General features: G+C 40.7%; 2 protein-coding genes across 3 annotated transcripts; both read left to right on the forward strand.

Moving 5' to 3' along the window:
- The first annotated feature begins 13,256 nt into the window (after nt 1-13,256).
- Nucleotides 13,257-17,962, forward strand: LOC102800042 (15-hydroxyprostaglandin dehydrogenase [NAD(+)]-like). 2 transcript variants are annotated; one of them, XM_087847443.1, is made up of 7 exons: nt 13,257-13,494; nt 15,666-15,789; nt 16,234-16,340; nt 16,419-16,515; nt 16,656-16,732; nt 17,496-17,653; nt 17,768-17,962. In XM_087847443.1, the coding sequence occupies exons 1-7, from the start codon at nt 13,402-13,404 to the stop codon at nt 17,889-17,891; spliced, it is 780 nt and encodes a 259-aa protein (XP_087703569.1). In that variant the 5' UTR covers nt 13,257-13,401; the 3' UTR covers nt 17,892-17,962. The 2 variants fall into 2 exon arrangements, with proteins under 2 accessions (XP_087703569.1, XP_087703570.1); XM_087847444.1 differs by lacking the exon at nt 13,257-13,494 and adding an exon at nt 14,109-15,402.
- A 1,103-nt stretch (nt 17,963-19,065) lies between these two features.
- LOC102800128 (15-hydroxyprostaglandin dehydrogenase [NAD(+)]-like) lies at nt 19,066-26,722 on the forward strand. Its single transcript, XM_035905247.2, has 7 exons — nt 19,066-19,339; nt 22,072-22,195; nt 22,902-23,008; nt 23,220-23,316; nt 23,430-23,506; nt 26,214-26,371; nt 26,515-26,722. Exons 1-7 carry the CDS (start codon nt 19,247-19,249, stop codon nt 26,645-26,647), a joined length of 789 nt encoding a protein of 262 aa, XP_035761140.2. The 5' UTR covers nt 19,066-19,246; the 3' UTR covers nt 26,648-26,722.
- The last annotated feature ends 871 nt before the right edge of the window (nt 26,723-27,593 follow it).

Below are 27,593 nucleotides of genomic sequence, written 5' to 3' on the forward strand. Positions count from 1 at the left end.
CACCACGCGATAGAAAGGTGCGCGCACGTACAGTGTGGAGGGGGAGGAGACACGTAAAACGCAGGGAGCGCGCTTTTGGGTCAGGTCGACGTGCTGCTTTCATGCGCTTCCTCGTCATAAAACCTCTTAATTTCCAATTTGGGAAGACGTAAAGTGGCTCTTTGTCGGGCGCATTCAAGTGCGATCAGTAACGAAATGTATCACTGAGTCACGCTGTGTGTTTTGGACGAAGTTAGCTGTTGAAACCAAGGACTCACACCAAAGACAAATACATTTTTATACATGAAAAAATAATTAATCATTTTAATGCATTTTTTTCCACAATGAAACGGGAATAAAAGTGAAACACATCATTTATATATATTAATGACTTTCACATAACAATTGGTTTAACCCAGCTGTCTCAAATTTTGCTGTTGGGGTGTGACTCAGCATGTAAGCCCACCATGCATGAAGTTACAATATAGGAATGACCAATCAAATGCTCCAAAAAGGTTTCCCATCATGACTTATGACCCTCAATCACATGCTACATTAAAAAAACTAGTTAAACACCTGCAATGTTTAAGCTGTATTTAACTAAGCAAAGGAAGTGTAAAGGCAAAATAAAATAACTTAAAATAGCAGTGCCTGTCCCACAGAAAATACTATCAGTGTGAAATGTGTTACAAACATTCAGTCAGCAAGTCAGCAAAGTCTGTTTATATTACTGTTATTGATTTTATACAATTTTATTAGTAAAAGACAACAATGTTGGATGAGATGTCTTTGGACTTCAGGAGGAAATCCAAGCACCTCTAAAGGTGAGCAATTAATTTTCCCAAGAGGCCACATGCCAACCAGGGACTGTTGTGCAGGGCTGGACCAATGACCTTATAAGGAGATTAAATAAACTTGTGCGGCCTTCCGCAGTTTCTCATGTGGTATCTCGGAAATATGAAGTGCCCACCCCCTGATCCTGGAGGAAACTTATGCAATTATAACCATCATCACCATCTATCATTCCTTATACCCTCGTTTACATCCACGTCAGATTTTTCCGATAGACGTAAACGCACCGCGGATCTTTTGATGACGTCTAGCTCGCTCTTTGGACGTGTCACCGTTTCATCACCTTTACCTCACTGACTAGCTGACCAAATCACAAGCTTATTATTGTAACAAGTAGTTTACAAATACATGTTCGTGGGTACCACGTGGAATTTGTCCTTTTATATGCTTGTATAGATTTTTTTAAATTAAAAAAAGAGAGAAAACAAAGGAAAAGAAAGAAAAGGAGAAAAAAGGTGGGCATGCAAACCCCCTTCTCAGAGTTCACACACTATACACACACGTGTGCATACCGGAGCTGCACGTGTGTGCTCCCTCCTGATTACCCCCAAAAAACAAAAACAAGCTCTTCCTATGAAGTTTTCTACTTTTACCGACACACACAGATGTCCCAGTTGACTATGCGGCCGTTGTTCTGCGTGTGTTCGTGTTGTGTCTTTAGCGACATTACGCGTGGCTCAGCATTACAGACCTTTTTTTAGCTGGTCTGGTTGATTATATAATGTGCTACTTGATACTCAGCGTGTGTAAAAGCGAGAGTATGGGAAAGAGGGGACGCGCCTGTGCGTTTGGAGAAAGAAAATGATGACTTGTGTTGAACGCAGAGGGGAAAAGTGGCAGTGCATTAGCAAGCTGTCCCTCAGGCAAATATTCAGTTTACTGAATGCTCCAACATTAGATTAGAGTCAGAGGCTCTGAGATATAAAATAGCAACGTAAAATATTGCATTCAAACTCTATAGTAAAACATTATCTGTGCAATATACAGTATATGAATATTCTAATATAATATATAAGTACAAAAAGCAGTCATGTAGGGCCTGGAAGTACTTTTAGAGTGTTTTTGAACTGTAGAAATATACAAAACCTGGATCAACCCAGAATAGGACATAGTTAAAGTTGATTTACTCTAAAAAATTTCAAGTGAATACAATTTTATTTATTTAGTACTGAATCATAACAGTTGTTGCTTCAGATAACGTTATATTGTAAGGTAAAAGCCCTGCTAAACCACTGAAAACCCCAACAATCAGATGACCCCCTACGAGCAGCAATGGAAAGGGAAAACTCCTTTTTAACAGGAAGAACTCCAAAAGAACTAGAACATTGCATAATACATAAGTTAATGGACGTAAATATCGTATCTATTCGTATTTTTTACAGCTAAAATGTGAAATGTACAGGACTGAATAATACAATATTTCCTTTTCAAATGTACTCCCTGGTGCGGTGAAGTGGCAAAAAACTAACCTAATATGATACATATAATATAAAAGTGAAACAGTGCAAAATACCATTTAAATTATAAATTCTGTACACTGTAAAATAAACATAAAAAAGTACAGTACTGTGCAAAATTCTCGAGCCACAACTCATGTCGTTATATTCTGCTTTTAAGAAGCAAGACTTTCTTGTAATTTTTTTTAAAGTGGCTTTGAACAATAGTTCTACAGGCTTTCTGAAGGTCAGTTTTTCTTTGGACATTTGCTGTTTTTTCCCTTATTTTCAGCCCACTCCTTACACCTGACTATTTTCAGATGAATGGTTTTGTCTTAAGCCACTAAAGACTGACCTATGAATCATTCGAGCACAAAAAAGGCACCTAACTCAAGGAAAACCAGTGTTGTGTCTGCACAACAGGCAACTTAACAAAGAAACATTTTTATATTGTATCTTTAGAAACGTTGTTACCAGCAGCTTGCCACAAAAACATAATGAACAACGCCAAATAAAACACAGTTTGGCAAGCATAAAATAGTATTTTTTCAAGCAACAAGTTGATTCTCAAAGAGCTCTTAGCTCAAAAGTTGACATATCTGGATATGGTGTGCACAGTGTCCTTAAAAAAATTGAGGAAATTGGAAAAGTGGAGGAAAAAAGAAGAGATGGTAGGCCCAAAAAATATCTACAGCAGATGAACAGTATATTTGTTATATTGCAAAATCTATCAAAAAAAAGAAGAAGCAACAAATAGCAAAACAAAAAATAAATGAAGGGTTTAAAAAACAGCAAAACTAAATCTGAGTTAGCTGATTCTTGATTCATGGAAAAACGCTTTCCAAATAAATATTGCAAGCACCAGCTCTACTAAAACACTAACTTCACCAGCTTCACAAAGTGTTTAAAAATAAAACATATTTTATGTGTTACAAAGCATTTATAAAAAAAAAAATTGACACATCAGCCCAGGAGCTGTAGTTGTTGCACACAACCGACAGGATTCCTGGAGTGTTTTCTGAGTAAAGCCAGAACTATGCTGTCAGCCAGCACTGATCATGGCATGCACATACTTCCTCTTAGCCTACTAATGGTTGCATTATTATGAAGAGCGTAGCATCAGTTGCTATATTTGAATGACGGGTGTGTGCAAGAGAAAACAGTTCTGCGACAAGAGAAAGCAATGAGAAAAAAAAAGTTTGGTTTGATTTAAATTACACCAACCATATGAATGAATTCACACCCATCACATTCCTGCACGCACATTCTCCAGCTCTTCCTTAAAACGGGTGGTCCTGACTACTGAGATCAATAAAAACTGACAGGTCTTTTTAAAGCTAGCACCACCAATTCTGCAGCATTCATATAGCCATAAATAGTATGCTATTTTTAAACCGACCCAGTAGCAAAGTGACCTCACTGCAAAGAAACCAACTACACGTTCATTTTTAACATTAGACTATCTCCCAAATCCTCTATTAGGGATGAATTTTCATCTAAGCTGCCAACATTATTGTGTTTTTTTCAGTCAGTGCTTCACCACAGGGAATGCTTTAAAGTTAAAAATAAAAATAAATGCTTAGTGGAAGAGTATTAATTAGTAGCTGTTACACCAGTACCAATTTGTGATACCAAAACTGTGAAACCTCAGACACCAGCTTATGTAGACCTAAATCTCCCACGTGAATGAGGGCATGGTGGACAAAACTGGACCAGCTGCTTTTCTCTAGCTGTTATCCACATTATAATCATATAACTGTCAGAAAAGTCAGTCGTCCTGCTTTAGTCCTGCCAGAACACAATGTGTTTAAAAAATGTGTTCAGGTATGTTAATTAATACAATACTTTCTTTATTCATAGAGTTGAATATGAATGTTTCCAGCAATACATTTCTTAAATAAGGAACATTAAAGGTACAGTGTGCAAAAATCTCACCACTAGATGTCACTAGATCGCAGGTTGCAGTCGATTGGATTCTGTTTTCTTAACCCTTCCAATTAAAGTGCAGAATCCCAGGTAAGGTGGCCACCGTTCTTCTGTAGTGAGTGTGGGCTGTCAGGCCACTCTTTACTTCAGCTGTCAAAATGTGTCCACATCTGTTTACTTTGCAGGAGGTTATAAAACTATTGTGTTGATGAGCCAGGGACATTCGCTTCTGTCTGATGACAGCAATACTGAAATGAGTTGTCGAGGATATCCTGAAGTTTCCTGTCAGTAAGCATCACTGTTTTTGCTACTGTTAGCCAGCGTTTGTGAAACTATCTTTGAGGTGGATTTAACATTTTTGGACTCTCTCATGTCTTTTGTCTTCTTCCTCTCACCCCAACTGTTTGCCCTGAGCCTGGCTCTGCTGGAGGTTTCTTCCTGTTAAAAGGGAGTTTTTCCTTCCCACTGTCTCAAAAGTGCTTACTTATTGGGGGTCATATGAATGTTGGTTTTTTATCTGTATGTATTATTGTAGGGTCTACCTTAGAATATAAAGCGCCTTGAGACGACTGTTGTTGTGATTTGGCGCTGTGTAAATAAATTGAATTGAATTGATTTATATGAGAGGGAATAAACCCTAACACAATGTGAGAATGTAATCAAGCTGTTCATCAGAGGGAAAATGTGATTTTTGGGACACTCAGGTCTAACATTAGCATAAAGGTAGCTGATAACCAGCTGTGTTGATGTTTAGCCAGTTTGTTGTCAGCTTGCGCAGAAGAGATGGCCACATGTCTAATCTGCTGTCAATGAGTAATTGTAACAATACTGAAAATAAACAAGCATGTTTTGTGCAAGTTTGTGTGTGTCACAGCCCTGACTTCAGTTTAGGAGACGAAGAATGAAGTGAGGAGAGAAAGATGCCGTTTTTTCTTTTTTGTCCTTTTCCTTCGAGTCTTTGCTTCTTTGATGATCCTGGGCATCTTCAGTCTGAAGGTGCAGATATAAATTAATCAGTTTGTTTTGAAGATATAATTACACACTAATCAGTGTGTATTTATGAGTATAATTTTTCCCCATTAAGTAAACTTAAAAAACAACTGAGTGTACCTTTAAAATACGACATGCCCAGACAGTTACACACACACAAGACAAAGTCTTGTGTTTGAATAAATGCCCTTGCTTGTCTTACAAGAACAGTATGCATGACTGCATACAACTTGATCATGTTGTGGATACCACTAATAACCACACAGGGATGGACATGACACAAAACTGTGACATGAACCATAAATTCAGAGGTCTGAAGTGTTTTAGGTCATTTAGATATCAACAAAAGTGATAATATTTAGCAAAAATGAAAAGTGAACTCCGACAGCATTATACATAATTTCACTTTTAATATATGAGCCAAATAATGTGCAATTCCAGTGGCTTTCTCATGTCGCATGTCACAGCATTCAAACAACACAACAGTGTCTGAATGACATAAATGCATCTGCACAGCTGGATGCATCCTGTAATGTTGCTTATTCCACAAATGAAAAGCAATAAAAATTGATGACCAAAGGTTTTAATGTGGGGCACTGGGGCGCTTTGTTTACCATCACAATTATAACACTTGATGGACACTTTCCCAATTTATCTCATAAAGCACGAGACCTAATGAATGTTGTGCAGCAAACTTGGATGAAATCAGCATCTAAAACAAACAGGAAGTAGCTTACCTAAGGTCATCTAAGACCCTCCTGAGACATTAAAATACAGAGTTTATATTATGAATCAATAAATGAAACGAGGGAGGCAGTGATAATTGAAAAGAAAGGGAGTATGAGGAAAGATCCCCAATTCTTTGAACCATCTCCCTAGACTCATTGGCCTCTGAGAAATAATTTCACCCCAGGCAACTCTTTATCTTTTGTTGTGCGACTCTGGTGTAAACAATGCGACACTTGAAACTGTAATATCTAATCACTGTGTAATTGTAAATGATTGTCTTTGCAGTCATTTTATTATTACACTGACATCATTAATCTCACTTTCTGGTGTCAGGTTTTAACAGTGCAGTGCTGATGCTTTTGTGGTTTTGATTGAAAATAGCACATGACACATCAGCATCAGACCTATGTTGATGATACTTCCTAATCTCCCCCTCTCTCTCTCTCCTCCTCTCTTTTGTCTCTGAAGGGCTACTCAATTCATGACAACAACACGACACACAGCTGAGTAGACATACACAAAATACACAAAATGTGGTAAAAATGTGTGTGACCGATGCTGTCACCGCAGCATCGGTCAGATGGTGGCTTAGTCTGCTCATTAAGGGATGTGGCTTTCTGAGTGTGACTGTGTTCACCAGCTGTGCTCAAGAGGACTACATACAAAGCATAATTAGTTCAGAGCAGTGTAACATGGTAGTTTTGTCATTGTCCTCCAGTCCTCCTGTCCTCTCTCGCCCTTTGTTCCTGCACATCCTGCTACTACTTAAGACAGAAGTTGTTCGGTTGTTGCCTGAGTGTTGGATTACCATGTTAGTGAAAAGTGACTCTGTTTTGCTCCACGCCTACAACTCACCTGTTTCCTCATCTGCACAGAGACCCTGATGTTATCCTGAGAGCCAGTGATCAACGAATGTGTGGAGGTGAAATTTGACTCTGACCTGTCCTCGACCAAACTCTCAACCTCTGGAAATCCTATTTCGATGTGTGCTCTTTTGCATTTTGGGAATGTGTTTTGCTGCTACAGTTCATGTACATTAAGCTGAAAGCAGGGATTTCTGTTGGTATTATAGGCAAATATGTCACATACCCTCATTAGGCACTTTTTTAGGTACACCATGGTTGTACTGGATTGGTCCCTCTTTTTGTCTCCAGAACTGTTTCAGTTCTTTGTGGTATAGATTAATTTGTCACACAGTTGCTACAAATGTCTGCACATTCATCTCCCATTCCTAAAGAGCAACTCTTGTTTTAAAAAGTGCTCTTTTGGATTGAGATCTGGTAACTCTGGAGGCCATTGGAGTACAGTGAACTCATTGTCATGTTCAAGACACCATTGTGATGATCTGAGACTTTTGATGACTCGAGGTGGATTATCAGAAGACACAGACACGGTCAGCAACAGTTCTCAAGTAAGCTGTGACATTTAAACAATTTTTAGTTGGTGCTAAGGGCCCCAAGTTTACCAACAAAATATTCCCCATGCCATCACACCACCATGAGCCCAAACTGCTGATACAAGGCAGGATGAATCCATTCTTTCATGTTGTTTGTGTCAAATACTGATCCTACCATCTGAATTTTGCAGCAGAAATCAAGACACATAAGACCAGGCAATATGTTTCCAAGTTGCTATTGTCAAATCCTCTGCAAATAGCCTCAGGTTCCTGTTCTTGGCTGACAGGACTGGTACCCAGTCTGGTCCAGTGGTCTTCTGCCGCTGTTGCTCATCTGCTTCAAGGTTCATTCAGAGATGCTCTTCTGCATCATCTTCTCTGGCATCATTAAGTAACTCTAATCACCTTTCTTCCTTATTCTGATGCTGTTTGAGCTTCAGCAGGGTCTCTTGATCATGACTGCATGGTTCAAATGCATTGAGTTGCTTCCATGTGATTGGCTGACTACATATTTGCGCTAATGAGTAGTTGAAAACCTGACAAAGTGGCTGGAGAGTGTATTTATTTATTTAAATTTGGCATTGTTTATGTGGTGAAGTGGATCTGAATGCACGGTTTACAAGTTTCTAAGTAGTTTGTGAAATATATCCTGGACGATAACATACAATGAAGCCATATTTTTCCTTTTGCAATGTAACTCTTAACATGTTGTTCTAAAACTAATATCGACCAGATATATAAATACTGGAGGTGTTTTTCTCTGAGACACTGGTACTGGCATCTGTCTGAAACATCCAACATGGTTAAATCTCTAACATGTATTTCCACATTGTTAAAAAAGTTAGGAGTAACGCAGTTAGGAGCAGTGACTTAGCTGACTGAAAAGATTGAGGAAGGCACTGACTTTGGAGAATGCTGTGCATAATATAACCTGATCACAGGTCCAGTTCCTTTTCATTATGTTGCTTTCATTCTCAAGTTTTTCCGTCCCCGGGATCAAACCATACATGTCACAATAATGGGGCGATCGTGGCTCAAGAGTTGGCAGTTCGTCTTGTAATCGGAAGGTTCGAGCCCTGGCTCGGACAGTCTCGGTCGTTGTGTCTTTGGGCAAGATACTTCACCTGTTGCCTTCAGTTAGGAGCACTACTGGTGGTGGTCAGAGGGCCCGGTGGCTCCGGTGTCCGGCAGCCTCACCTCTGTCAGTGCGCCCCAGGGCAGCTGTGGCTACAATGCTCCAAATAATGAGGAAGGAGGACCTGAAGCTCTCCCAGCTGACTTTGGCCAAGAGCCGGGGTACACTGTGGGCAGGTTGATAGTCTATCAAAAGGCCGACAGGGCAAAAACGCTTGAAACCTTGACACAATGACTGATGACATGTGACGACTTCCTTTACAGCAGATGTGATCACCCTGTCGTCAGGGTACGCTGACTCTGAAACTAAAACTTCTAATAACTTAAACTTAAAGCTTTTATTCTGTCTCCCCAATGTGATGTTTGTGTATTGTATGTACGGTCGGCAAGGTCTGTCATCTCGGTTGCGGGCAAAAGACCTGCAACTGACAAATAAAGGCTATCTCATCTCATTAAACCCTGACCGATTGCTGTGTGTGCTTAAAGGCATGAATGCAAAAAGTGTGTGTGTGACAAACAGCAGAATGGCAGTTTGTCAACAAAACCATCTGTTGTGGAGCTGCTTCTTGACTCATTGGCTTTTAGGTCATTGTGCAATTGAATGAAGCTGCCTCTCATTTTTAGGGTCACGTAAACACGTGTGAATGACCGAGGAGTGAGGTGTGATCCACTATCTTTGTTGGCAAACCAACAAAACCCCGCTCTATTAAGTTCCAGCAATCACCACACACCTTCATACCACATAATCTCTGCGCATTTGCACTCAGTCTCCTGTAGATACCGACATACAGACACAGACACACACCGGCAGCCCTGCTCCTCCCCCATCACGGCCTCACACTGTAAACAGGCTCAAATTTTGTTCATTGGCGGCTGCCTATTCTTTGCGGCCGATGACACTGGTGACATGTAAAGCTCTCTGGCATTGTCCAGCTCGCTGGAGCTCTTTAGCAGTGTAATCACCAGTGAAATGGCAATGGGCCACTGGGATGAAAACACAAGTCAGCAGCTGGTCAGCAAATCACAGCTGAAAGCCGTTAAATGGTGGATTTGCCTTGTAAGCAAGACGAGCTCGGGGGCCCTTTGTGGACCCAGTTTGTGAATGCGCAGAGCTGAAAGGATATTTTTTGTAACAGTTAACGGGTATTTTATAACTCGGCCTTTCACACGTCTGACACATCGAGCTGATGAAAATAGTTTTGAGACTGTCTAAGCAGACTTCATGTCAGGGCTAGCAGGGTACTGAAAAGTTTGATTAAGGTGTTCAGACAAGCAGAATTCTTATCGGAGTCGAGTGTATTTATTTTAATTAAAACTTGACACAAGCTGAGTACCTTCCGTACAGATAAAGCACAATTTCCATATATGACTCACAGCCCAGATTTGCTAACTTTACGCTGACAGTGATTGAAAAATGCTGAAGAAAAACACTTTCACTGTCAAATCAATTTTTTTTATTCTATTTAATTATTTAATTTATTTAGTTTAAAAAACAAAATAAAAAAGATTCAGGCAATAAAGGATATGACACTTACGCCTCTCGCCAAGGCTCCCGGCAGCAGAGAGACAAAACTGTAATTATCGTCTTGCGGTTGCATGCCTCCAGCAGTGAAGTTGCAGTTTACGTCCATTACTGTCCTGACTCATAATATGGTGGAGGCTTAGGAGGAATTTAATACGCGGGCATTAAAGATTAGTGTCACTATTTCAGCATCCCACCAAAGTATGATCGCAAACTCTAAGTATGGTGCTAAATAATGAGCAGAATTATTGCATTTTTTTTTTCAATCTACAGTGAATCTACAGTGGTGATGAATTTTAACCCTCTTAGATATATTTAATGTCATCACTTAATTTCATGCTATTTCATGTTTACCTGTAAAGTTGAGTTAGATCTCCTTTCAGTCTTAGTGAACATCTGTGCTAAATTTAAAGTCCAATGGCGTTTATGAATGGGACACATCTATAGACAACCCCCAAAACATAATGATTCCTGCTACAAGAATGAATATCACAAACAATGTGTGTGCCTGAGGTTTGACGAAAGGCAGGAATGTAATATTGAAAATATAAAAGTGGAGCAATTTTAGCAAAATATGCCCCGTCAGTCTTAAAGTTTGATGTTTACATCAGGTGCTGGCCTCATGATTGTTGTTTCTTACAGTTCAGCCAATAAAGCAGACTCTATCAAAAAAAAAAAAAAAAAAATAGAAGGAGAAAAAGTAATCTTTAAAGCACCGGATAAGTCTAAAACTCATGTTTTATAATTTCTGTGAAAGGTGGAAGTTAGGAGTCTGAATGTCAAAGCAACTGATATCTTCCATGTGTTTATGGTTACAAAAAACTGATGAAATGACTTCACTGAAACAGGCAATCAATCACCATGTGGCCACCGCTGCTATCAACTCTCTGCTCCACCTAGTGGCAGTTCAGGACCAGAGCTCTGCAAACCTCTCCACACCAAAATGAGACATGCTGCATTATGATGTACAGCTGTGATGTTAACCTGCTTTATCTGTTCAAATCCAGTTTTGAAGTGCGTTTGGGACCATCGTCCTGTTGGAGCACCCAGATGTGTTCAAGTGTCAACCATCTAGCTGTTCATCCGAGGTGACGTTGAAGAATTTGGAGGTAGTTCTCCTTCTTCACAACACCACCCACTTTGTATAGTGTACCAGAACAACTGGCAGCAAAATAGCCCCAGAGCATGACGCTGCCACCACCATTAATAAAAAGACAAAAAAAAGAGGTGCTGGCTCGGATGCATATCAACAGGTGCGCCTCAGTAGGGCGAAGAAATTCAATAAAAAAAGAGAAATTATTTTAATTGCTTTACCTTTAACAGAGTGCCTCAGCTACCAGCATGACCCTTGACAGGTGGCATAGTTTTACAAGTTTTGAAAGCCTCATCTTTACTCCACATTTGGCTCGTCTACGTGGGCAGCTGCAAATTTCAGTCGAGCTTGATGGTGCCAGTTTTGGAGCAGGGACTTCTTCATCAGTGATGTGAAATCTACTTCAGTGTGGAGAGTGATGCTGGTATTCCAGCTGTTTCCAATTCCAGGCTTGATCTTTCTACATGGTTTCTTTTAAAGACTCCTTTTTGCATAAAATGATTGAAAACCAGAAGCATTTCATTAGAACGTTTTAGAATATCTATCATAGATATATGAAACAGAGCCGTGACAAAAGTATTCTTATATAATGGGGTCATTAATGACATCACTAGTTCACTTAAATTCCTAAAAAAGCACATACCTCAGTGACACAAGGATGCAGAGTATCCACGCTGCAAAAACTGCTTTCTTTGAGCTGCTGTTCAGTTCAGGACGGCTGTTGAGTCACATCGCATTAATACTTGAGGTTCCCACCCTGCCCTAACAGCAATTATGTGTTGCTGGAGCTGCAAAAACAAAAGTGATGCAGTTCATAAAACTGTATCGGCTACTGACCTTCCTGCTTAATGGGCTGAACGAAAAAGAGAAAATATTTCAAGCGCTAAGCATCATCATCGTTATCAGCATCAAGTGTTTTTATGTATTTATAAGTATGACTAATACACTGTATATGCATAATATCATGCGTGCTTAAACCTGCTTTCTCTGCCTGGCACTGAATAAAACTAATCAGACAGCTTCTTGACCTTTGATGACAATAACCACTCCTGTGTCTCCTGCAGAGCAGCAGAGGAGCAGTAAATGCAATAAAAAGCAGCTAAATTAGCAAGAAAGTATCCAGCTTCATTAACCATTACGTTATTATGTTTTTCCAGACCCCTACAGACTGCATGCCAGATGCTTTCCCGTGCAGTTTGTTCCACACTTGTTCATATTAAGGAGCTTTAACATCAGTGTTAGCTCAGAGTGCTGCTGGTCTTGCTTCACTGCACTGGCTTAGTATCAGATTTGGGATTGAATTTAACTTCATGCTTTCTCAGGCTCCACAAAGAGTCTCAGGCTTTCAGCCTATGACCTGCTAGAAGCTAACTTTGGAATAACTGGGCTTTAGTTGTGCTGGAACCTCTGTTAATGAATCAGTTTGACTCATCAGCATTTATTTTATTAAATGCTTCATTAATGCTTAAATATTAAAGTCAGCATATGGAGTATTTGAGCCAGCCAGTGGAGTGTCATATCGGTCGAGTGGGCTCAGCTATCTGGACCAGCTGATAGCACTGCTGCTCAAACTCCTTCCTAAAAAAACTTTAGGCTGTTTATTTGAATGCACTCCTCATAAATGCATGTGGCTAATTGGATTTGCCACTTGAAGGCCTCAGAAAAAAACACTTACCATGTGATTTTAAAAAACAACAACTTTACATTGGGCTACTCTCCTTGAATTTAAAAACAAACAAACAAACAAAACATTAGGTAAAAGCAGAAAAAAGCTGAAAATCAGGTGTTTTTGACATTCTCTTTCACTTTTCTGACAGTAGATCAGAGACACTGGCCACAAAGTTGCACAGCTCCATACCTCCATCTGCTGGCCACATGCAGCTCCACTAATGGCTGTGGGGATTAAGAGATTTATGAACGTCAGGTCAAAATAGATTTCAAACATTTCCAAAGTATTTCATTGGTCAAACTGAAGAGTGACTTATTGTGACGGATTTAGCTCAAAATATTTAACTTATTTGTGTTGCCTGTATCAAAGACATCAAACTAAGTTAGGCTGTTTCCACTTCAGTAAATCTGAGAAACAGTTGCTATTGCTTGCAAAGAAAACATAGCTTCAATAAATGAGGGCAAATGATGTTTTATTGAGTTGGGCCAAGTTTCAGTCAGCAGAGCCACACCTCCTACAGGTGCACTCACTTACTCTGATTGCCTCTCCCTGTATTCCAGCTGGAAATTGTATGGCTTCCTGATGACCAGCGACATATAAAAGCACACAACTTCTCTCTGCTTAACATTTTCTCATGTCCTTGCAAATCTAGTCTTTTCTTGTGAAACAGCTAAAATGGCGCTCAATGGTAAAACTGCAGTAGTGACCGGAGCTGCGATGGGAATAGGAAGATCAATAGCTGAACTTCTTCTGCAAAATGGTGCCAAGGTAGTGTTTGAGATCAGATATTCTTGTGCTTCACATTTTGAAGTGCTGAGGTTGAATACTTTTTTTTCCTGCAATAAATGAGTAAATTTGTGGTGATGAATATGAGCATGTAACTGCGTGAGATACGTTTGTTAGTTTTACTAGTCATAGATGAGTAAAATCAAATACTCCAAGTAGACTACTGCTTGACCTATTTGGAGTTTGAAAGCGGATACAGGTTAAGTCAGTATGAATGAGTCTGATTTGAACTGCATCCTTTTATTAAGCTGTCTTCAGTTTATCCCCCTGGTATGAAGTTGGTTGCCCACCAAATGACTGTATTTGTGGTGTTGGAAGGTGGATGTTGGAGGGGAAACTTGCTATCTATTTAATATCATTTATTATAGCTCTTTCACTAAAAATGGTAACACTTATTGTTAAACTCTAAGCAATGAAATTTAACTTATTTTTAGGGTTGTATTTGCAAGAATGGACCAAGGAAGGCTCTGTCTGATGAATTAAAATGAAATTTTCATCCTCACTGAGGAGGGATGGAAAAGGAACAGGTTCCTGACCACCTCTTTTAGTGTGTTTGTGGCTAAAACCCTTCATGGGGGGGTAAATCCACTCCTCTTCTCGTTTGGCTCTCAGCGGAGGCGGTCGCACTTTTCTCCTCTCCTCCTTACCCTTATCTTCCCTGCTTAGCCTCTCCGTCCTTGTCTGTCTCATGTGCATTACTTTTCCCCTGGAACAGTCTCTCACTGTCGTTCTCTAAAACCTAAGAGAATTATGGATTTGATCAACTGGTCTCTGAATGCTATTGACACCCTCTTCTCAACGAGAAGTCTGGGCTCGGGAGAGCCCGAGTGCCCCGGAGGGACTTTCCCTGCCGGTTACACGATGGACGGGTGGCAGAAATGGAGGCTCGTGTGCCTGGCGGGACTGTCGATCGAGGACGCTGAAGATATTTACCTATTCGGAACCATGATAACGGGGTTCTTGCTGATCGGAGCTGGCATGGCCCTGACTTATCGGAGAAATAAGAGAGCGGAACCGGCTGTTCAAACCCCCCCAAAGCTGCCCGCTGGAATTGAAGCGACGGGACGAGTCGCGACCTCTCACAACGAACGCAGCATGGTTAACACCTTGGAGACGCTTACGGCTTCTGTGAAGGCTCAAAACAACACCATTGAGCGTATGGTGGGATACATCAGAGAGGGCCCTGCTCAAAATGAGAACCTTGAGCGAAAGTTGGATCACATCACAGAACGGATCACAGCAGTTGTGAGGTCTCAGAATCAAAAGAATGATAACACCACGGATCAGAAGTTTGATACCATCATGGGGAGGCTCGCGGCTCTCCAACGGGAGATAGAGAGACCAGCATCAGAGTGTTAAAGATCAGCTTTGAAAAATCTCAATAAATCAACAAATTCGGGATCAAAATGCAGACACCACCACGGCGCCAGCTGCACAGGCCCAAGGCTGAAGCCGGACAAACACTCCCTGATAACGACTGTGTGATGACTATTCTCCCCATCCCATGCAAGGCCACCTGGATTGGCTGGAGGACTGTTTACTTAGCCTGATAGGGCGAAGGACACTGTCTCAGCTGAACTATGGACACGCATACACACACACACTTACACTGATAAGCACTCACTCATCTCCCCTTCCCTTTCCAACGCCTTCGATGCTTGTTACCTCCTGGGAACACGAGGCGGGTCTGGGCCCGCGCTGGCGAGTCGGCGCAGTGGCAGGATGTCTGTTGTGTTGCCTGGGATTACTCCTCATCCCCCTACTCCCACCCTGTGGCTTGTTATGTCTTCATAATGTTGTGCTGTGAACATTCATGTGCTTTTTTTTTTGTGCAGAGGAGTTTTTTTGTTTCCTGTTCTCGTGCTGTCCTACCATGGAAGCACAGCATGAGTAGGGGTCTCTTTTTTTCCTCTTGTACCTTCCCATTGTGTGTACATTTCAGTGTTTTTTTTTTTTTTTTTTTCCGTAACTGCCGATCTCCGACTTGTAACCCCCATGTAATGTCTGTGTTATGTGTGTAAGGTCGGGGGGGTGTCTCATTTCACTGCGGGGCAACCTGTATGTGACAAATAAAATCTGAATCTGAAATCATAACATTTCACTGCAGGATGTGACCAAAACAAAATGCCAAATGTGTTGTCCTGCACATATAGGTGGCCATCCTGGACATGAATGAAACTGCAGGACAGAGTTTAGTTGAAACCCTGAACAAAGAGCACGGACCAGACCGAGCCCTGTTCCTGCTGTGCAACGTAGAGTCAGAAGAAGAGATCAAAGGTAACATGCATACACAACAAAATGTAAATGGTGGCGGCAAAGGCGTGCGTGTGTTCTGCTTTCCTTCAAATACTTGTAGATTTAGTTTGTTCCAGTCAGTGAATTTTTCTCGACCTCACCACCTTGAGTCACAGTATGAGCAGTTATCAGCAGCTGGAGCTCCAGACCATGAGACATTACTTGCTGCTCATGTGGGAGTCAATGAGCCACCAGAGCACAGGGGTTTTGCTAATGTAGCTGCTGCTAATAAAGCTGATCAGATTCCAGAGGTAGTTGTAGTTGGCATGCTTCTGTAGTAATCTTAAAGTTGCTTCATGAATTGGGAATGCTGCAACAGTTCTTGTAGTTCCCAATAAACGGCTAGAGATGAATTTGTCTTTTTATTGTTGGCTTGAATTTTGTCACTTCCTTTTGAAAGGACTGTTATTCCTGTGGTGTCTCAAGCTGCCTTTCAGAAAACCGTAGAAACCTTTGGTGGAATTGACATCCTGGTCAACAATGCTGGCATCTTCAATGAGATAACGTGGGAGAAAACTATTGCCATCAACCTTGTAAGAAACACTCACATTGAGCTACTCAACATCAGATATGCAAGAGATTGCAAATGTCATGGATGCCTTTTGTCGTAGGGTGGCTGTATTAGGGGGTCTTACCTGGTTATCGAGCACATGAACAAGCTGACTGGGGGTCGTGGAGGGGTCATCATCAATGTGGCATCCATGGCAGGTAAACAAAATGATGTGTTTGCGTCTAAACAGACCATTTCATGCCTTGTAGTCACTTCATTTGAAATCATGAACAGCCTGAACTATCAGGACTGCTAAAGGGAAACTTGAGTTGAACTTGAACTGCAACCCATCCTACAGGTATTGGCGTTCTGTCTTGCTCCCCTGTGTATACAGCCACCAAGCATGGAGTGGTTGGGTTTACTCAAGCATTTGCGGTAAGGAAACTGACACAATTTCAGGAAAAATCAGTTTCAATTTGTTTGTACTGTCTGGAGAGTCAATGTAAGCTGCATGTTGGGCTCATTGGCTATTAGGGCAACTGTGCCACTGCTATAACTTGCATGTTCAACTGCTCATTAACACATTGTCTAATCAGCCAGTAAAAGTTGATTGGGTCAATATGACTTGAGGTTCAAAGAGACATCAAAAAAGATGATTGAATGATTGTTACTTCAGAAACTGATCTACTAGGATTTTTCCAGCACACTTTAGGGTTTACATAAAATGGTCTGGGGGGAAAAAAAAAAATCAGCGAGCATCAGTTGTGAGCATAATGCTAGGTCAGAATGACCAGACTAACACGATGGCAACAGTAATTCCACCAAGCACTTGTTGCAACAAAAGTATGCACAAGGGAATGGACTGGCACCATACACTGAAGCACATGGTATTGAAGAACTGAAACTAGAAATTGCATGGATCATCCTGCTTTGTAACGTCAGTTCATCCTGCTGGTGGAATAACAGGGTGGAGGATATCCTGACACACCTGATTACTGTTGCTATTCATGTCATGCCTCTGACCAGTGTAGCAATCATCTGATGGTTGCTGCTAGCAGGAGAACATGCAGGTCACAAAGCTCAGTTTCTCTTCAGTGTTCGAGTGGACTCGATCACAATCTTTCTCCTGTGACCATTTTTCAGCACCTTATTGAATCGAGAGCTACACAAAATGTAAAGATAACCTTTTTCTTACTAGGCTGCCTCAGTTGCATCAGGCTATGGTATACGGATGAATGCCCTCTGCCCAGGATTCGTTCAAACAGACCTCTTCTCCTCTATAAAGTCCAAACTGGGGCAATTCTCCAACTTGGCAGATGCCAACCAGGAACTGATAGAAAAACTTGGCGTGTTAACGTGAGTCTCTAAAATTGTACAAAGCCTTAAAATGTCTGTACACATTGCATTATGTTTTCAAAAGTATTTTGCAGTGGACATGAATATTCATGGTAACTGTATGTCTTGATGCAGGCTTGCAGAAGTAGTCAAGGGCTTCCTTGAGCTCGTGACAGATGAGACCAAAAATGGAGAAGCTCTCCTAGTTCTCCCAAAAGAGAAGAGATATGTAACTTTTCCAGCATCGCCCACTGATTAGCTCATGACAATATTTCAGTCTTTCAGGCAAGAGTTTCAACTTCTGCAGAACATATGAAATGTACTGCAATAAAAGATTAAAATATAAAATCTGTGTGGGTGTTTGATCTGCAACATCCCGCCACTGGCAAACTTCAGTATTGTTATTGCACAAGACTGACACTTAAACCATTTGACTGTAGGAGGAGCTGCTAAACTTGTAGTGTTGCAATAAAGGTAGCAGATGTATTCATACTGATCAACATTGATCACCACACAGAAGCAAGATTTTATTCAGGTTTCCAAAACATTTCCAGGTCCTGGCTGAAATGTCTCAATGCAGTGTTTTATCGACAGAAGCTTGTATAGGAATGCTTGCTTGGAGAAGGTGACCAAATATTAAAATTGCTTTTAGTTTTATCCACATGCTGAATATTGAGTTCAGAAGTGTAGAGACCTAAAGGGGAACTCATAGCTAAGGAGTCTTTATGACCGTGAATTTCATATGGCGACGCTAGGCCTCACACTAGCAAGAACAAATGTATGGCTCAAATATTGACTGCATCTGAACGCTATAGCTCAGAGCAAGAAATAGCCCTGCAGGCACCACACACTGCAAAGATGTAACTTTTTTTCTTCCCCTATTTAAACAAACTCATTACTGTACCGGCATAGAATAAACTCTGTGAACAGAAATCAACTTCCTCTGCCAATACCCGAAATGACAAACCACAAGGGAAAATGCATTGTCACTGCAAAATATCACACAAATTGTTTGAAGGCACTGCAGTCAGATCTCACATAGATACACACGGGTCTGTCTTAAGAATTGTCACCCACAGTCAGCGGTGAAAGGGAAGTTACCAAAACAAAGATGTGTTTTTTGTTTTGTTTTGTTTTTTTTTTTTTTTAAAAAAAGGGGAAGCTAGTCTGCACTCAAGTATGTCTAGACAATAGTTTTACCTAAAAGGTTACATGGCAAGGTGGAGTAATGTGACTAAAGGCTACGAATGAAATGAGAAAGGACTGAAAGAAGCAGTCACAAAATCAGAGTATTTGATCGAAAATCAGCACAATGTAGAGAACTGAGGAGCCCCCGAGCCTTCATACAATTGGTATTACATGTGCAAGAGCCTAAAACAAAGATGTACTTAAACACTTGCTATTACTAATGGTACAAAAGTGAGTGACCTCCAGTCTCTCACTCAACCTCTGCACGGTTGCCACACGTTTGAAGCCCCGTGTGTCTTCCTGGTGGGCGGCGACAGATGGGCTGATTAAAATAGCGACCAATTTCTCTCTATTTAACATTCTCTCAGTTCTTTGCGTGTGTAAAGAAGCTGACCACCTCCTGGCTCTTCTTAATAAACAGCTGAAATGGCTCTGGACGGTAAAACTGCGATAGTGACAGGAGCGGCGATGGGAATAGGGAAAGCGGTAACGGAGGTTCTTCTGAAAAACGGTGCTAAGGTAAAGATTAAGCTCGGACTTGGATTTCTTTCTTTGTGTGAGAGAGAGAGAGAGATTATATGTGTGCGCTTGTTTTAAACAGTGGTGTAGAAAAAATATTAATTTACATTTACCGGCACCCTTTAGTTGAAAAAATAACAACTACAAAACAACCGTCGTAGAGTCGCCAAGCTGTTGACAGCATGCCAAATTATGACACATTAACTGGTAACACTTGACTAGCAGCATGTAATCCATGACTAAATGTGGAAATTCACTTGTTGCACACGTCTCTCTTTTTATTAAATTAAGTTTTTTTTCTTCATTTTTTTGTTGCTGTTTTCTTTTATATTGTGTTTTTAGTTGTTCATGCCCCACAGCCAAGAAGTTTTTAATCAGCCTGTGGGGCAGAGAGCAGCTGGCGATGGAGTCAGCAAGAGCCTGTATATTTAGGGGGAGTCTGAACATGTAGGTGTGCCCTTTACTAAACATAAACACCTTGCAAAGCTGCCAAGTTTAATCTTAATCTTTATCTTAGATTAAATGTGGAAATCTACCTGCCGTATCTGTTTTTGTGTCAGGGCTGCATTTGTTATGTGGTTGTGGTTTATGTATTTTTAGTTCGTAAAGGTTGTGTGTGGATGAAAAGTGGGCAAAATATTGAGTTTTATGGAGAAAATAAAATAAGACACATGCAGAGGTGACACACGTGACATGATAACTTATTTGAAGAGCTGATGTAATAAGGCCTTTATTATGTAACAACATATTTCAAGTGCAGCTTCTTAAGGCAAAACTAATGTAGCCTAGTTGTGTACCTAACAAACTGACAACTGATCTCTCCTTCATTGTGCCCACCGGCACAATGTACATTTCAAATTCCTTTAATTTTAAATACATTCATATTGTCTATTTTGTAAAATACTCAGATTGTCTATTCTTATTTAATTCACTTAATGTACAGAATTCACCTGCTTGCTGAATACATGCTACTACTGCACATTCACCTAATGTATATATTATACAGTGGGGCAAAAAAGTATTTAGTCAGCCACCGATTGTGCAAGTTCCCCCACTTAAAATGATGACAGAGGTCAGTAATTTGCACCAGAGGTACACTTCAACTGTGAGAGACAGAATGTGAAAAAAAAATCCATGAATTCACATGGTAGGATTTGTAAAGAATTTATTCGTAAATCAGGGTGGAAAATAAGTATTTGGTCACCTCAAACAAGGAAAATCCCTGGCTCTCACAGACCTGTAACGTCTTCTGTAAGAAGCTTTTCTGTCCCCCACTCGTTACCTGTATGAATGCCACCTGTTTGACCTCATCATCTGTATAAAAGACACCTGTCCACAGCCTCAACCAGTCAGACTCCAAACGCCGCCATGGCCAAGACCAAAGAGCTTTCGAAGGACACCAGGAAAAGAATTGTAGACCTGCACCAGACTGGGAAGAGTGAATCTACAATAGGCAAGCAGCTTGGTGTGAAAAAATCAACTGTGGGAGCAATCATCAGAAAATGGAAGACATACAAGACCACTGATAATCTCCCTCGATCTGGGGCTCCACGCAAGATCTCATCCCGTGGGGTCAAAATGATCATGAGAACGGTGAGCAAAGATCCCAGAACCACACGGGGGGACCTGGTGAATGACCTGCAGAGAGCTGGGACCAAAGTAACAAAGGTCACCATCAGTAACACACTACAACGGCAGGGAATCAAATCCCGCAGTGCCAGACGTGTTCCGCTGCTGAAGCCAGTGCATGTCCAGGCCCGTCTGAAGTTTGCCAGAGAGCACATGGATGATACAGCAGAGGATTGGGAGAATGTCATGTGGTCAGATGAAACCAAAGTAGAACTTTTTGGTATAAACTCAACTCGTCGTGTTTGGAGGAAGAAGAATACTGAGTTGCATCCCAAGAACACCATACCTACTGTGAAGCATGGGGGTGGAAACATCATGCTATGGGGCTGTTTTTCTGCCAAGGGGACAGGACGACTGATCCGTGTTAAGGACAGAATGAATGGGGCCAAGTATCGTGAGATTTTGAGCCAAAACCTCCTTCCATCAGTGAGAACTTTGAAGATGAAACGAGGCTGGGTCTTCCAACATGACAATGATCCAAAACACACCGCCCGGGCAACAAAGGAGTGGCTCCGTACGAAGCATTTGAAAGTCCTGGAGTGGCCTAGCCAGTCTCCAGACCTCAACCCCATAGAAAATCTGTGGCAGGAGTTGAAAGTCCGTGTTGCTCGGCGACAGCCCCAAAACATCACTGCTCTTGAGAAGATCTGCATGGAGGAATGGGCCAAAATACCAGCTACTGTGTGTGCAAACCTGGTAAAGACCTATAGTAAACGTTTGACCTCTGTTATTGCCAACAAAGGTTATGTTACAAAGTATTGAGTTGTATTTTTGTTATTGACCAAATACTTATTTTCCACCCTGATTTACGAATAAATTCTTTACAAATCCTACCATGTGAATTCATGGATTTTTTTTTTCACATTCTGTCTCTCACAGTTGAAGTGTACCTCTGGTGCAAATTACTGACCTCTGTCATCATTTTAAGTGGGGGAACTTGCACAATCGGTGGCTGACTAAATACTTTTTTGCCCCACTGTATATAATGTTCTCTCTCTTAACTTTTGCACAAGTCGAGGAACGTGTCAGGTTACATTTCACTGTGTGTTATACTTGTATAACTATGCATGTGAACCTTGATCCTTGAACCTTCCTGTCAATAGGTTGCCGTCCTGGACGTGAATAAAGTTGAAGGAGAGAATCTAGTTAAAGACTTGAATAAAGAGTATGGAGCAGACCGAGCCCTGTTCCTGAGCTGCAATGTTGAATCAGATGAGGAGTTCAGAGGTAAAGCACACAAACTTGGAAAAACAAATTGTGAATGGTGGAGGTACCGAAAAGGGGGAAACAGCTGGAAATGCTAAAGTAAACGGGTCACCGGCTCGTCCTGAAGTAAACAACTGCCGAAACACATGAAACTGATCAAACGCGCTGTGATTTCGTAGTATGTGTTCCAGGCAGCAGATGTTCACCAGATGAAAGGAAGTTTCCAAAATTTGGGGACATTTTGTCTTGAGTCATGCCAGTGGCATTTGATTGCGGCTGGAAATCCACATTCTATGAAATGCAGTGAAAAAGGAGAGTAGAACGAGGTCAGTGAGATCTGGAAAAACTGTGGGTACAAGGGAGAGAAGAAAAGCACAGTAAGATTTTAATCCAACAACAGCTAAATTGGGCTTGTTTGTTTCATCAGAGCTCAGAGGAACATTTGAGTCAGATTATTTTGTGTTGGAAGATACAGGAACATTTAATATTTCCTAGCATTGTTTAGAACAGAATGTTTACGTGTAAAAAAAAAAACAAAAAAACAAAAAACTGCAGGTCTTTATCATGACATTTCCCATGCCACTTTTCCATAAAACCTGTCCTAATCTCAAAATATGTCTCAGGGTTGCCAGTTAATAAGCCTAACCCTATAAAGGTGGGTGGGAAAGGTCAGCATAGTTGTAAAGTGACTCTTGCAAAGTTAAGTGACTCCTGTAAACTCTCTCAGCTGCCTTTCAGAAAGCTGCAGAAGCCTTTGGAGCAATCGACATCTTGTGCAACAATGCCGGCATCTTGAATGAGGAGAAGTGGCAGGATATGATCTCCGTAAACCTCGTAAGAAGCTGAAAGCACAACAGACGTGTTAGATTTGCTCTGTCTCAAATGGGATTGCTGAAGATTTCAGAGCGACATGTAGGACAGTTATTGGTCTGACATAATAATGTCACAATAATATTCCTGTTATTCATTTCACAACATTTTGTATGCAGGCAAGTGTTCATAGACAGTTGAAAGATTTTTGCCAAATATAAAGTTTGTGTTGTAGGCGGGTGTTATTAGGGGGACTTACCTGGCGCTGGAGCACATGCGCAAGACGAATGGAGGTCGAGGAGGGGTCATCGTCAACATAGCATCTATGGCAGGTAAATACTGTTTAATGAAAACTTGGAGAGATCACAGACAAGAGTGTTAGAAGTCATGCAATTCGGGTTTAAACTTTAATCTTTTACAATGATTGATACAACCCGTCCTACAGGTCTGCTCCCTTTGCTTACCTGTCCTGTCTATACGGCTACCAAGCACGGAGTGATCGGATTTACTCGAGCCGTTGCGGTAAGAAAGAACTCCCCATGATATTGTTCAAGAACATCAAAACGATATTTGTTTGCCTTGTGATATGCTAGCTAGCAGTCTCTATAAACATACATGCGTGATGTAAGTTTTGCCTTAGTTTTTTGTATTAAGTAATCACACTATGAAAACATCTGAAAGTGCAGGGTGTTTCTTGGTGTGGCCTGTCATTGTGCGAAAATGGTGGAGTTGATCAAAAATTTGATCGGTGTGGTGAATAATCACTGTTTCTTATGATCTAAATTAGAGAAGGGTAGCTAGCCTTGTGTGTTGTGGTTGTTTCTGTCGCAGCATAGTTGATAGTTAAACAGCCTTCAACTACACATGGACACAACTCATATGCATCATCAGGCAGAATTAAATGAGAAGAGGTGAGACATATACTTGTACACGCACATACAAAATCCCCAAAACAAAAAGTCCTACAAAAGGTCAGAAAAACTAGAACCAAAACCTAAGAAACACATAAAGCAGGCAGAACTGAGCATAACTGATGAGTTGAAGCAGCTGGGTAACAAGAAACAGCTGGAACTAGTCAAGTCCAACTAACTCGGGGATGCAAACTACAAACGGTGCTGAAAATCAGATATAAACAACAAACAAACTAAGAATGAAACAGCATCAAATAATAAACAAGAATTTAAAATTTAGCAAAAAAATCAAGGTCCAGCACCCAGGACCATGACAGCATGTGTGAATGCTCCTTTAGTCATTAAGAAGCTGCAGGTCTGATGATAAAGTTACAAGTTAATCGTTACTGGTAGTACTTGCAAAGCTACATTTTTGCAGGGCAAGTACCAACTTGCCCTGCGTCTTAGCAAACAACAATGCAAAGTAGTTATCCATGATTACTGTTTTTTCTGTTGGATAACAAAGATATCGAATAAAACACACAACTGATATTAGAAGCTGCACTCTTAATTTGTTGTTATTTGTTCTGCTTTCAGTGGCAATAAAGCTATTCTCTTCCATTGAATTAAATGGCAGTGCCTTGGTTCAGTAGGTCTAATACCAGTTTAATAAAATACATTAGATTAAATTAGATTTATGATATGTGCAATGAAATCATTTATAACAGCTATTTTATGTTAGTGTTCCTGTGATATTATGAAGACTGGGTGATTTAGTGATATGTAAAACCAGTTGTACACTGGTGTGTTGGTGTGCTGCCAGATGGTACTTCATTAGAATAAGCATAAGCTAAACGAAGACATCCATCACCATATAAGTGACTAACCACACAAAAAAGAAAGTGTCATTGCAAATTAGTCGTACCAGGAATTGTCAAGGCAGTGTCATTATTTTATTTTGAAATCCTTCCTCAAGATACTACTACCCCCCCCCCCCCCCCCCCCCCCCACAGAAAGGCTTAGAGCTATGTTGTTGAGTCATTCATCTGATAGAACACAGTTATGCATTTATTATTAAAGTGACCAGAAATGTCAGTTTTTGAAAGATGCTATGGTCGTGTAGTATCTGATCTGTAGCTCTATGGACAATAAGAGCTTTTCTTCTATACACCAACAAAGTGGATTTTAACATTTCTTGCAAACTCTCAATGTGACGTCCAATTATATGTTGACACAAGTAAAGGAGGCCAACATTACAGCGATGGGAATTCTGGCTCTTTTTAGAGAACTCGCTCTTTCGGCTCCCAACCGGCTCTTCGGGTTGTTTTGTTGATAATTTTATATTTTCAACAACAATATAAAATTATGCACAAAATTATGTGTAATTTATGTTGTCTCTTGTTGTTGCCCTTGGCTCTCTTTCTCTCCCTCTCCCTCCTGCTCAACATTGTCATATTAGAAAGTTATAGTAGTGAAAATGAGTGACACCAAGAAAAGAAGCAAAATCTGGAACCATTTCAATTTTATTGACAATACATAGGCAGAGTGTAGAGTGTGCATGAAAAGGATATCATGCTCAGGCACCTGAGAACTGTGCACCCATCAGTGCAATGGGAAGACAAAACGCAGTCAGTTGAGTGTGATATTAATGAAGATGCCAGTGTGTCTACTGCAACAGGTGTCAAACTCCAGGCCTCAGGGGACGGTTTCCTGCAGGTTTTAGATGTGTCCTTGATCCAACACAGCTGCTTTAAACGGCTAAATCACCCCCTCAACATGTCTTGGGGTTCGCCAGAAGCCAGTTAAATCGTTTCGAGGTCATTAGCACAACCAGAATTTATACATAAGGCGCACCGTTGATTTTTGAGGATTTTAAGTGCGCCTTATAGTGCGGAAAATACGGTAGTCACTAACTGCAGTGGATTCTCACTCAAGTATTAAAAACAAGCCTCAGACTTAAAATAATGTTACTCTATCCTACTACTTTTGAGCCTCTGAAAGTGGGAGGCTGTGTTTAAACTCTACTGTGTTGGTGTATTAGAGACAAAAACAATGGGTTGTCCAAAAATCTGCTGCTCATGTTCATTCAGTGCAGAGTTATGAATCAATATGTACATGCACTCTGTGTAACTCCAACCTACTGCTGTTTTTTCAATTTAAAATGCCCAAATAGTCCTCATCTATTGGTCTCCGAACACTTGAGAAATAAATATAACCTGCATTTTAATGCCTCCGATTAGAAACAAACAGTAACTTAATGTTTATGTCTGTGCTATGCTTTACTTAAACCAAGAAGGCTAATTATGTGAATTTTTTTTTATTTATTTATTTTTTACTAGGCTGCCTCTGCAGCATCAAACTATGGAATACGGGTCAACGCTCTTTGTCCAGCTTTTGTTGAAACCGAACTTTTTACGGCAATCAAACACAAACTGGGACAATTTGCCCACCTGAAGGGTGTAGCCGACCAGCTTGTGAAAAAGGTTGGGGTGTTAAAGTGAGTAATTTTCTTCTGTTTCTTGTTAAAGCAGTCATAAACCTTACAACATCGACATTTTGTTTCTCTGCTCCATCTGTATAACTTGATATAATAATGCGTACATGCATATTCACTGATGTCACTGTACCTTTTTGATTCAGTACACCTGAGGTAGCAGAGTGCATCCTTGAGCTGGTGACAGATGAGACCAAAAATGGAGAGGCCTTCATGGTGCGCACAGAAATGAAAGGTTACGTCCCTTTTCCATCACTAAGTAGCACCGATAAACCTTGAAACCATCATGTCGACATCGGATATCATTCCTTAAGTATGTAGCAGATATGTGAATAAAAAAAACAACAAAAAACCTTCAAGCATAATTTCTTGTGTCTTTATTTAAAATGCTGTAACCAACTGGAAATCTGACGAAAGTGGAAAAAGGTTATCTAGGAGACCAAAACTGCACCTGCTTTGCCAGATTACACATTTATGAATCTGGTTCATTCTCAGAAAGTGCAGCAGTGCTTGTGTAACATCTATTTGCAACGGCAAAAGGGAGGATGCACTCATATCTGGCACTCCTGCCCTGCCCACCTGAGCCTGAACTACAGTGTATGGAAGAGAAAGAGCCAAGAACAAAGGGGGTCACGGCAATTAGGGATAAAACTGAATCGTCTTAGGTTTACCCAAAAACTTAATTCTGTTCATCTGGATGTAGCGTTTTCAGTGGGAGAAATGTTTCATCACACTTTAGGTTTCCCCATCCGTATAAACAGGACATTTGCATATTGACTGAAACTAGCATCACTGACTAACATAGAATAATCCTTTAATTGTCCCACAAGGGGGAAATTTGGTTGTAACAGCAGCCAAAAAGACAAATATACAAACAAACAGTACACAGGACACGGAACAGAAACATACACAATTTTTTCTTACATATTTACATTAAGGACAATGGTTACTATAAACAGAGAGTACTGTACAGTTATTAAATTAAATAAAAATAATTACAGGTAAGAGGCAAACCAGGTTGTAGTGCGAATTGGTTAATTAACTAACTTATTGCAGTTACAGCATTGATGTAAACATCTATGTTTGTTGGGAGCAGTTCAGATTGTACAGTCTGACAGCTGCAGGGAGGAAGGACCTGCGGAAACGCTCCTTCATGCATCGAGGATGCAGCAGTCTGTCACTGAAGGAGCTCTGAACATGGTGAAAGATCTACCCTTAGGCCCAT

The sequence above is a fragment of the Neolamprologus brichardi genome, chromosome 10, assembly GCF_056152115.1.
Source record: "Neolamprologus brichardi isolate AB-2024 chromosome 10, ASM5615211v1, whole genome shotgun sequence".
Lineage (NCBI taxonomy): Eukaryota > Metazoa > Chordata > Actinopteri > Cichliformes > Cichlidae > Neolamprologus > Neolamprologus brichardi.